Source organism: Amphiura filiformis, chromosome 14, assembly GCF_039555335.1.
Source record: "Amphiura filiformis chromosome 14, Afil_fr2py, whole genome shotgun sequence".
In the NCBI taxonomy this organism is placed as follows: domain Eukaryota; kingdom Metazoa; phylum Echinodermata; class Ophiuroidea; order Amphilepidida; family Amphiuridae; genus Amphiura; species Amphiura filiformis.
Genome location: NC_092641.1, coordinates 37,891,899 through 37,903,735, shown reverse-complemented (window position 1 = coordinate 37,903,735; position 11,837 = coordinate 37,891,899). Strand labels below are relative to the sequence as shown.

At 34.3% G+C, this 11,837-nt stretch overlaps 1 protein-coding gene across 1 annotated transcript in view; it reads right to left on the bottom strand.

The window, feature by feature from the left end:
• Nucleotides 1-5,023: 5,023 nt before the first annotated feature.
• LOC140169402 (uncharacterized) overlaps nt 5,024-11,837 on the bottom strand; it is a 44,110-nt gene continuing 37,296 nt past the window's right edge. The window contains exons 42-50 of the mRNA XM_072192661.1: nt 11,034-11,240; nt 10,443-10,646; nt 9,535-10,151; nt 8,730-8,871; nt 7,734-7,961; nt 7,539-7,628; nt 6,838-7,163; nt 6,074-6,275; nt 5,024-5,283 (exon numbers count right to left, since the gene is read on the bottom strand). Of these exons, the coding sequence (XP_072048762.1) occupies nt 5,024-5,283; nt 6,074-6,275; nt 6,838-7,163; nt 7,539-7,628; nt 7,734-7,961; nt 8,730-8,871; nt 9,535-10,151; nt 10,443-10,646; nt 11,034-11,240 (2,276 nt within the window). The remainder of the gene's footprint in view (nt 5,284-6,073; nt 6,276-6,837; nt 7,164-7,538; nt 7,629-7,733; nt 7,962-8,729; nt 8,872-9,534; nt 10,152-10,442; nt 10,647-11,033; nt 11,241-11,837) is intronic.

The following is an 11,837-nucleotide window of genomic DNA, read 5'->3' as shown; positions in this document are numbered from 1 at the left end:
GTGTAAATTTCATAGTGAAATGTCAGACACAAAACCACCTCCGTGCACTGAAACTACATGGACATAATAACTTTCTTTGCCACACCTAACAAACTGAATGGAGATATCTCCCGGGGACATCTCTAATAAAAGTGAGAACTGGTATTCAAACTACTGTCAGAGCACCCCTGACCACGTTGATGTCCTCAAGCAGGATACTGGCCTAGAAGCTACAGACTTAGGACAGCAATGCAAGACAGAAAGTTGTGGAAATTATATCTTATTTTATTGCTCGTTTGTCTACTTTTCTAATTATGATGTAATAAAATATTAGTTATTGACCACATATTTAATAGTCTTGCATAGTCCAGCAGCATTTATACTAGTTGTTGACATTAATTGACCACATATTTAATCGTCTTGTATAGTCCAGCAGCATTTATACTAGTTATTGACATTAATTGACCACATATTTAATAGTAGGCATATCACCTCAAAAATAATCGCAGCAGAAACATGTTATTTAATGTTCCTACATTATTGAGCTTTATTAAAGCATCAAAAATCAAAAAACAGAATTGAAATCGGTCAATGCATTGTGACGTAGTGTCAATTTAAAGATGCTCGTAGATGGAATGAAATCCTGCCACAAATGGCTGTAATGACAAAATTGGCACATTTTAAGATTTTGAAGGTATATTTGGACGCTTGCTTGAAAAAGCAGCGTTAATTTAAATATCACATGTTAAATGCATATCTTTCCTGACTTCGTTACAGAAAACAAAATTAAAAAATATATCATTGAATAATTATAATAAATTAACCAAATATACTATTTTAGCAATTTCGGCCAATCTGCAGACAAATTAAATCTCAAAAATGACTAAGTTCAGCTAATTAATATGCAAAATTGATGCCAATAGAAAACCGTACATGATATAAAGGTGCGGTTTTTTGTGCACACATATGTATACAAAGTTCTTTCAATTGATAACAAAAAATACACAAAAAGTAATTAATTATGCAAATTAGGTAAAAACAGCTAATTATGTATTTATGATATTATTATGCAAATTAGGCATGAGTAATTTTAGGTTTTTTTTCAATATTTAATGAACGTCTGTTCATTCATCATAAAGTTTTTAAGTATGATCCTGTTATGAGGTTGAATAAATGAACTGCAGTTAATTATTTAAAAACAATACAAAAAAAAAAAAAAAGTTTGACATTTTGACGGTGTCTGGAATATAATTTTCATTTTTACTGTAAACATGGTATGTGTCACCATTACTCAAAGCCAAGTCCGAAAAGTAAAAATTAAAATTCAGTTGCAATGAGACTTTAAATTAACATTTTGTCATCTTGATTAACATGGGAGGATAATCGGTAAAAGCAAAAGCCCTTTTACTGTACCGCGTATACAAAAATAGTATGGCCTTGGACACACACAATGGCTTAGAGCTATTGTGTGGTTTGGAAAATACTCCCTAAAAATATCATTGATTAATGTTTTGCTTCAACTAGTTTTAGGGAAGTGTTTCATTCGTTGTCGACGGAATTAATTTACATGCCAAGAAAGATTAGTATTTCAGCTAAATGGTGGTAGTTCCTTTACTTCAATAGGCCTATATTTACTGATTTATGAGCGATCTTCAAAATCCATAAAACAGGCAGTAGCTCTTAAACAAAACAATTTTTTTATTTAAGGACCCGATGTTAGCCTGGGAAAGGCTTCACACACCATATATTAAAAATTTAAACAATTTGGATAAATGAAGCATATGAAGAAATTCATTTATCGACATGGATGTTTTCTAAAATTGGCCAAATTTGAAGCGCGCCCTTTTCAATTCACTGTTATGCTTGCATGCACAGTGTAGCAGAATTATTGTGCAGCCACTGTGACATACCTATTAATAGTCTTGTATAGTCCAGCAGCATTTACACTAGTTGTTGACATTAATTAACCACATATTTAATAGTCTTGTATAGTCCAGCAGCATTTATACTAGTTATTGACATTAATTAACCACATATTTAATAGTCTTGTATAGTCCAGCAGCATTTATACTAGTTATTGACATTAATTAACCACATATTTAATAGTCTTGTATAGTCCAGCAGCATTTATACTAGTTATTGACATTAATTAACCACATATTTAATCGTCTTGTATAGTCCAGCAGCATTTATACTAGTTATTGACATTAATTAACCACATATTTAATAGTCTTGTATAGTCCAGCAGCATTTGTACTAGTTATTGACATAATTGACCACATATTTAATAGTCTTGTATAGTCCAGCAGCATTTATACTAGTTATTGACATTAATTAACCACATATTTAATAGTCTTGTATAGTCCAGCAGCATTTATACTAGTTATTGACATAATTGACCACATATTTAATAGTCTTGTATAGTCCAGCAGCATTTGTACTAGTTATTGACATAATTGACCACATATTTAATAGTCTTGTATAGTCCAGCAGCATTTATACTAGTTGTTGACATTAATTAACCACATATTTAATAGTCTTGTATAGTCCAGCAGCATTTATACTAGTTATTGACATTAATTAACCACATATTTAATAGTCTTGTATAGTCCAGCAGCATTTATACTAGTTATTGACATTAATTAACCACATATTTAATAGTCTTGTATAGTCCAGCAGCAATTATACTAGTTATTGACATTAATTAACCACATATTTAATCGTCTTGTATAGTCCAGCAGCATTTATACTAGTTGTTGACATTAATTAACCACATATTTAATAGTCTTGTATAGTCCAGCAGCATTTATACTAGTTATTGACATTAATTAACCACATATTTAATAGTCTTGTATAGTCCAGCAGCATTTATACTAGTTGTTGACATTAATTAACCACATATTTAATAGTCTTGTATAGTCCAGCAGCATTTATACTAGTTATTGACATTAATTAACCACATATTTAATAGTCTTGTATAGTCCAGCAGCATTTATACTAGTTATTGACATTAATTAACCACATATTTAATAGTCTTGTATAGTCCAGCAGCATTTATACTAGTTATTGACATAATTGACCACATATTTAATAGTCTTGTATAGTCCAGCAGCATCACTAGTTATTGACATTAATTAACCACATATTTAATAGTCTTGTATAGTCCAGCAGCATTTATACTAGTTATTGACATTAATTAACCACATATTTAATAGTCTTGTATAGTCCAGCAGCATTTATACTAGTTATTGACATTAATTAACCACATATTTAATAGTCTTGTATAGTCCAGCAGCATTTATACTAGTTATTGACATTAATTAACCACATATTTAATAGTCTTGTATAGTCCAGCAGCATTTATACTAGTTATTGACATTAATTAACCACATATTTAATAGTCTTGTATAGTCCAGCAGCATTTATACTAGTTGTTGACATTAATTAACCACATATTTAATAGTCTTGTATAGTCCAGCAGCATTTATACTAGTTATTGACATTAATTAACCACATATTTAATAGTCTTGTATAGTCCAGCAGCAATTATACTAGTTATTGACATTAATTAACCACATATTTAATCGTCTTGTATAGTCCAGCAGCATTTATACTAGTTGTTGACATTAATTAACCACATATTTAATAGTCTTGTATAGTCCAGCAGCATTTATACTAGTTATTGACATTAATTAACCACATATTTAATAGTCTTGTATAGTCCAGCAGCATTTATACTAGTTATTGACATTAATTAACCACATATTTAATAGTCTTGTATAGTCCAGCAGCATTTATACTAGTTATTGACATTAATTAACCACATATTTAATAGTCTTGTATAGTCCAGCAGCATTTATACTAGTTATTGACATTAATTAACCACATATTTAATAGTCTTGTATAGTCCAGCAGCATTTATACTAGTTATTGACATAATTGACCACATATTTAATAGTCTTGTATAGTCCAGCAGCATCACTAGTTATTGACATTAATTAACCACATATTTAATAGTCTTGTATAGTCCAGCAGCATTTATACTAGTTATTGACATTAATTAACCACATATTTAATAGTCTTGTATAGTCCAGCAGCAATTATACTAGTTATTGACATTAATTAACCACATATTTAATCGTCTTGTATAGTCCAGCAGCATTTATACTAGTTGTTGACATTAATTAACCACATATTTAATAGTCTTGTATAGTCCAGCAGCATTTATACTAGTTATTGACATTAATTAACCACATATTTAATAGTCTTGTATAGTCCAGCAGCATTTATACTAGTTATTGACATTAATTAACCACATATTTAATAGTCTTGTATAGTCCAGCAGCATTTATACTAGTTATTGACATTAATTAACCACATATTTAATAGTCTTGTATAGTCCAGCAGCATTTATACTAGTTATTGACATTAATTAACCACATATTTAATAGTCTTGTATAGTCCAGCAGCATTTATACTAGTTATTGACATAATTGACCACATATTTAATAGTCTTGTATAGTCCAGCAGCATCACTAGTTATTGACATTAATTAACCACAAATTTAATAGTCTTGTATAGTCCAGCAGCATTTATACTAGTTATTGACATTAATTAACCACATATTTAATAGTCTTGTATAGTCCAGCAGCATTTATACTAGTTATTGACATTAATTAACCACATATTTAATAGTCTTGTATAGTCCAGCAGCATTTATACTAGTTATTGACATTAATTAACCACATATTTAATAGTCTTGTATAGTCCAGCAGCATTTATACTAGTTATTGACATTAATTAACCACATATTTAATAGTCTTGTATAGTCCAGCAGCATTTATACTAGTTGTTGACATTAATTAACCACATATTTAATAGTCTTGTATAGTCCAGCAGCATTTATACTAGTTATTGACATTAATTAACCACATATTTAATAGTCTTGTATAGTCCAGCAGCATTTATACTAGTTATTGACATTAATTAACCACATATTTAATAGTCTTGTATAGTCCAGCAGCATTTATACTAGTTATTGACATTAATTAACCACATATTTAATAGTCTTGTATAGTCCAGCAGCATTTATACTAGTTAAGGTCACGTAGTAATCAGTGAAACGTTGCAATGGGGTTATAATTAGGTCCGTTTCCATGGTTTCAATCCATTGTAGAATATCGCTCCGCCCCTCCGCTAACCCAATGGATACTTCGTAAACAAGAGCCGACGAAGATGAAAATACTCCTGGCCATTGAAGCTGCAGAGTTGTATTCGTTGTCCAAATACCTTCAATATTAGGCTCTGAAATGATAATTTGAACAGAACATTTCTTTGATTTTTCACTTTCTTCCCTTTTTTTGTTCTACAGGGATCCCTTAAGACTATTTTACTGCTTGGGTACCAGGGCTGTCAACTCTCACGCATTGGCCGTGAGTCTCACGCATTGGGTCACTTTCTCACGGTCTCACGCCAAGGTAGTATAATCTCACGCCTAGGTAGTAAATCTCACGCAAAAAGCTGGAAAATGAGTAAAATCTCACGCCTCGTCATGAATAATTTGTTTGCTCCTACCCCCCCCGCCGCTTTTAACATTCCCGAACGCCGTGGCTCAAATAATCATGATACAAAATGAACATTGGAGTCGGCAAATCCAGGTATACGCCTCTGTCTCATGCCAAGCAATTCCAAAAAGTTGACAGCACTGTTGGGTACCAATCTGTCGTTTTTGTCTTTGCATGTTGTTATATGTGATGGCAGAGAAATTTAAATAAATAATAAAATTTAAATAAATAATAAATAAAAATGTTATCACAATTGTGGATGGAGATCCCAAGTGTGGAGAGTCTACATTACTTTCATAATCAAAATACACGTATATTAAAATGTGAACATATATATAATGTATGTATCGGTCCTGTGGGGAAGGGCGTGTGTGTTGGGGGTGTGGGGTGTGTGTATTTGGATATGTCTGCATCTATGACCAACCGGCGGTCATATCCCAGGGACGTATACTAGTATTGGATTTAGCTCGTCTAATATTTTGGGTTTTACTTTGCAAATGGATGATGTTTGTATTTTGATTTCATCTTACCTAACTTTACCGGTGAGGTAGTATCGACGGCAAAATTCGCCTCGGCAACTTCACTGGTCAGCCCTATTTGATTGACAGCTTTAACAAGAACCTTATACATTACGGATGGTCTCAATAATAGCTGCTGTAACGTCACCTGTTGCTCGGATGTTGAACCACACGTCATCCAATCGACTTCCGTATCAGAAGTAACTATGCTGCACTATTTGCAAATATAGACATTTACAGGTAAAATTAGTGCCTTTATATACCCCGCCTTTTTGGTCAAAAAGCAGAGATATTTGATTGATTAAATCGCATTTGTGACAAATTGACATTTAATGCTGGTTTCATACTTTCTGCCGCTTGCCGCTGAGTGGCGTGACGCTTCATCCGCTTGCATTTTGTCTTTTTGTCTTCAAGCACAGCGGCACACCGCTGAGCGGCAGCGGCGTGACTCTGAAAGCCACTCTTTGCGGCTCAGCACCGCTCCAAAATCGTAATTTTTTCTCATACGTCAGAGCGGCACCACTCCAAGTTGACGTGAATTCAACTCCCAGCGGTGCTGCCGCGGCAAAGCGGTGGAGTGATCGATATATCGGCTTGCCGCTGGTCACCGCTAGCGTTTCTGGTGTGACTGCGCAGTGAAGCAAACTCATCTTCAGAGCAGTGTCATCAAGTGGCAAGCGGCAGGAAAGTATAAAACCAGCACTAGTGTTCGTTGTTTTTATATGTCTTACAAAATGAAGTGATAATCGCAATGAAGTACAGATTTAAGTTATTACCTGGTAACTAAATATCCCCACTGGATCATCAAATCCTTGCCACGATACCCTAATACTGTCAGTTATTGCTTGCAAACCTCGTGTCGGATACTGAGTTACAGATTGTGTATTAATGGTGACAGTAGCAGAAGTGGCACTCGGAGGACGAGTCAAAATCGTTAAAGCATCAGAGTTTTGTGTTGCCATTAAACCAGCTTTATTTGTGCAGGTAACAGTGAGATAAAGACGCTGTCCATGAGTGACGTTATTCCCAAGATCCTGGATGCAGTTCACAGAGTGGTTGCTGGGTGCAAAATCCCGAATATCATTATTGCCCGTGGTGGATCCTGTTCATAAAAATTCAAATAAGATATGTTTACCATATATTTTGGATGTTTTTTTCCTATAACGTTAGTCTGTATTGATTACATACTATCTTGGCTTGAAGTTGTTTCAACAAAATATCTATAAACTGAATCTTACTAAATGGGCATAAAAGAAAAATAATTATAGTGATCTTTACAATGAACCATTTTAATGATTGATAAGTAAAGTTAACAAAAAGTTCATAAATCTAAGATTTCAAATATATCAGTGATCATGGTGAGTCTTAAATACAGTTCTTCCCTTTGAGTACATGTACGAAGCCAAGAAGGCGTAATATATAGTACAATGCAATTACCCAAATTTTGGTTCTCCTTAAGATTTATGTAGTTTCTTACCAATTGCCCATTTGCAATATTCTATGTCACTTTCCTCGTCTGAAGCTTCCCAATTGACAACAAACTGCTGGCTAGATTGATACGCCATTCCTACATACAAAAACGGAATACGTCAGGTTTTTGGTATTTGCAATATAGTAAAATTATTTTCCACGAAAGGTATTAAAATCATTCATACTGAGTTAAAACACTTACCATGTAATGCAATTGTAGTTCCAACATTGATGAACGTAATCACAGGCGGTGTAAGATCAATAACAACAGGCTCCGAATACGCCACTGTTTGCAAATGTACCGCATTTTTAGCTACCACTGATACAACGACCTTTGACCCATGAGTCAACGTAAGGTCAGAGTTTATGGCATGGCTGTTGGTTCCAACTGACTTGAATTCTTGCAGCTGTGTTCCTCCTCTGACTAAACCTAGAGGAGAAACAATTATTCAAACATGAACGATGTTGACTTGCAGCACCACATTATAATTCAAATAAATCTTAGTCTTGGTATGGAACCCTGACCATTGAGTGGGTTTGATCTCGATCATTGTTTTATATTCTTCTAGTCTGCAACGACATCGCTGGAATAATTTTCAAAATTAGCTCCACTGATTTCTTAAATGTTTGAATGTCGGTCGGTTGTAACTTATCTACTTGTTTTAGAATATAAGTTTGATTTATCTACATAAAGCAGTATAAAGAAAGCATAAAGAAGAATTTTTACTGCAGCGATATTTACGTATATTAGTACATATTAGCGTAAATTAATGAAACATGTGCTATATACTGAGTAAGCAGTAGAGTACAGTTTTTGATTCCACATCACTCTGTAGGTTTATCAAGTGGGTCTCCAGCAAACGTTTTATACAGGTTATATTTTGAGTTTGGGGTTTTGGTAAAAACGTTGTAATAACATTAAATGTCGGGTCAAAGGTCATGAAAACGTTATAAAACGTTTTGTATGGAAACATACTACAAAAATATTTATAAAACATTTTTAAAATGTTACTGTAAAATTTTTTGGCAAACATTTTTTGCCAAATATTTTTCTACACTAAAATAACATGTTAGAATGTTTGCATTAAGTTATCGAAAAATGTTTTTGAATGTTATGAAAACGTTTTATACCATTTATATACCCTTTATATAACCCGACATTTAAACGTTTTCTGTGTTTGCTGCATCTGACACTCACCTATGGCCCACGTATAGTCAATGATAGGGCTCTCGTTGTCAATAAAGTGCCACTTGGCTTCAAATGAAGACCAGTCATTTACAAATTGGCTTCCAACATCAACATAATTAATGTTACTCTGGCCTTCTTGTACAAGTTGCACCTAAAATGGGAAAATACATAATTAAACTAACCACCAATAAAACAACAGCAAATACCATCACCACCGTGAGCGTGCACCACAACTACAACCGCCAACACCACCCCCACTAGGCTACCATCACCACCAAACCAACATCATCCCCAACAATACCATCATCTTGAAAATTTTTACCCTCCTAAGGGGGAGGCCTGAAAAAAATGACCACAAAATTTCCTGGGAAAATTTAGTTTATATGATTTTCTATGGGGTTGACCCATAATTTTCATGTCAAAAAGGGGGCCTGAAATTTTTGAGATCTCGAAAGGGGCCCGACTAACAAATGTTTGTGAACGGTCCCTTACTGCACCAACGTCAATACTACCCACTATGTAAATATTTGACAACCATTGATCAAATGACGTTCTTGTAAAATGTTATCATTCATACCGTAAAGATTCGCCTAATGACGCACATGGGCTGTTTTGCCTTAAGGTAAATTTCTCCTACAAAATTAATAGAGAGCTCCATCCTCTGCCAATCCCAACAAGAATTAGGGGTCCGTGCCCTTATTTTCTGCTGTAATTTTACGGGAGGGTCTTTATTAGTACCCAAAATTCACAAGGAATCCACATGCGTCATTAGGCGAATCTTAACGGTATTATGTTATGAATCGTCAAATAACACCTGTACGTTATCCACTAATATTCCATTGTACATTCCCACTGAAGAAATAGTTATAGCTGACTGATCATGTGATGCTGTGAAAAAGAACATGTGTCGCTGCCATAAGATGTTGGTCCTGTCTCGGGCATCGCCATCAACGAAGGCGGAATCTTGCACGAATAGCTGGAATATATCATCTAACCCTGGAGCTTGTATGCGACATTCCTGGTTGATAAATTTGTCATTAATAAAATCATTATGACTCGCATAGAGTAGAATTCGATAGTTTTTCCCGCCACGAGTGGAAATCGTCTGCGAGATATCTCCAAAAATTATGGCAAAATTGTTTCCATCCTGGGCTGCCCCTTTATCAGAAAAGACGGGTGTTGTTGTGGTACCTGGACTACTTGTCCAACTCTTCAGACGTATGTTTCTAAAACCTCTCATTTCATTGAAGCGGTTTGCACTTGCGCCTTCAACTATTTCTTCGAAGGACGGGTTGGCCAGTAGATTATTATCACATTGGTGTTTCACAAGGATAGGAGGGGTGTCGTCAATTATTACTCCGTCAGAAACAGCTATGTCTGAATGTTGTCCAACACCGTCTACGGCAAACACTTTCGAGTATATTTTCAATCCTGTAGAAGTATTATAAAAAAAAAACATACGGATACTATCACAATATGGATCAAAATAAGGACCATTTAGGTAGGCCTAATGCTTTGAAATAACAATTATCACAAGTTATATATAAATCATGTCGAACGATTGAAAGATGCGCAGCCAAAAATACGTCATTAAGCTACTATATAATATAAAACACCATTTGCAGCTACTGGGTATTATACTAACAACAATTGTAGTTAACTAAGAAATAACCTTCTTGAATTATCAGTTTTATATTATTATCCACTTTTACTTCCTATTACCCGTATGAAGTGGCGTCGCTATCTCTTTAGATGCTGAAATCTGGAGACCAACAGGTACGCAATCTAATATCGTGTGTTCCTCAGGATCGGCTGTAGTCCCTACGCACCATTCATAATGATGTACGTAAGATTGGAAGTCAACAAACCCATGCCACGATGCAGATACTACCGTTGTAGAATTTTGGAATTCCAGATCGTGTAAACCTGGAAACACAAAAGGTAAAAAATCACATAATTAATACAACACGGTTTCCAGGACCATTAATACATTGAGAAGCTATAGTTTTATTCTTGAATTTGTTGTAAACAGCCTACTATTGCAAATTAAATAATCATCACTTTTGTCTTGCTCTGCTTTATCTTGGCCTGTTCCATGATTTTCAAATGCCTTAATTTTGCACAAGGGTTGACGTAATTTAACACAGGAGTAGTTGCTTCCAACTACTGAAGGCTGAACTTTCGTACTGCGCATTCTTTAGATGGCCAAATAATTATCGGGAATATATGATTCATTGAATAGAACCATGTTCCTGCTTAACATTTATTGCAAAAATAAAGTTGTGTTACTGTCAAAAAGGATTTTTTTCGTACCAACTCCGTCATAAACTATTCCTTTCTGTGGCCGTATTGTATCAATGACAAATCCGTCACTACTATGAGTAGTATGTAAGCCAGCTTTGTTAATGGCGCGAACACTGCTGAAGTATTGTCTGCCAACTTCCAGGAAAAGATCGTCAAATATGACGTGGAATGTATCCGAAGAGATGGTATTGTCCTTAAACAATACGACGTCTTCCGCTATAAACCAAGAACATCAATATTTATATTAGATTTTCTGCAACCAATCTGTCAGACAAATATATTCACTCCATCATCCCACATATCATCAAAAAACTCAATGGTGCCAATGAAATTATTATCCACATCTTAATATTATAATGTATTTTTGTGTATTCATATGATGTAAGCTTGATGTATATTGATGAGGCCAGCATCTTTAGTTTCGTGCTGCAAGCGATTTTTGAACCGTAAATAAATTGAAAAATATAAATATAAATACAAATGTGCTGACGATTTCGTGTTCGTGATCCTAGCATCTTCTTTTTATGACATTTTTTCAGTAGATATCCACAAAAAAAGTTGATTCCCAAAATTTCAGTTGATTCCGATTTTGGGTTTGCGAGTTATGCATGACTATGTGTATTACACTGCTTCATAGACAATGTTATACCAGAATGAAATTCAAATTTCACGATATCTTTGCTGAACGAATAAATCTGCAAGAAATTTTTTGTACATAAACATTATGTAGCCAGAGGTTTCCAGTGATATAAAAATTTCAATTTTTTTTTTTGAGAAAAGTGCTGTGGATCACGAAATGCCCTTTTAAGACCT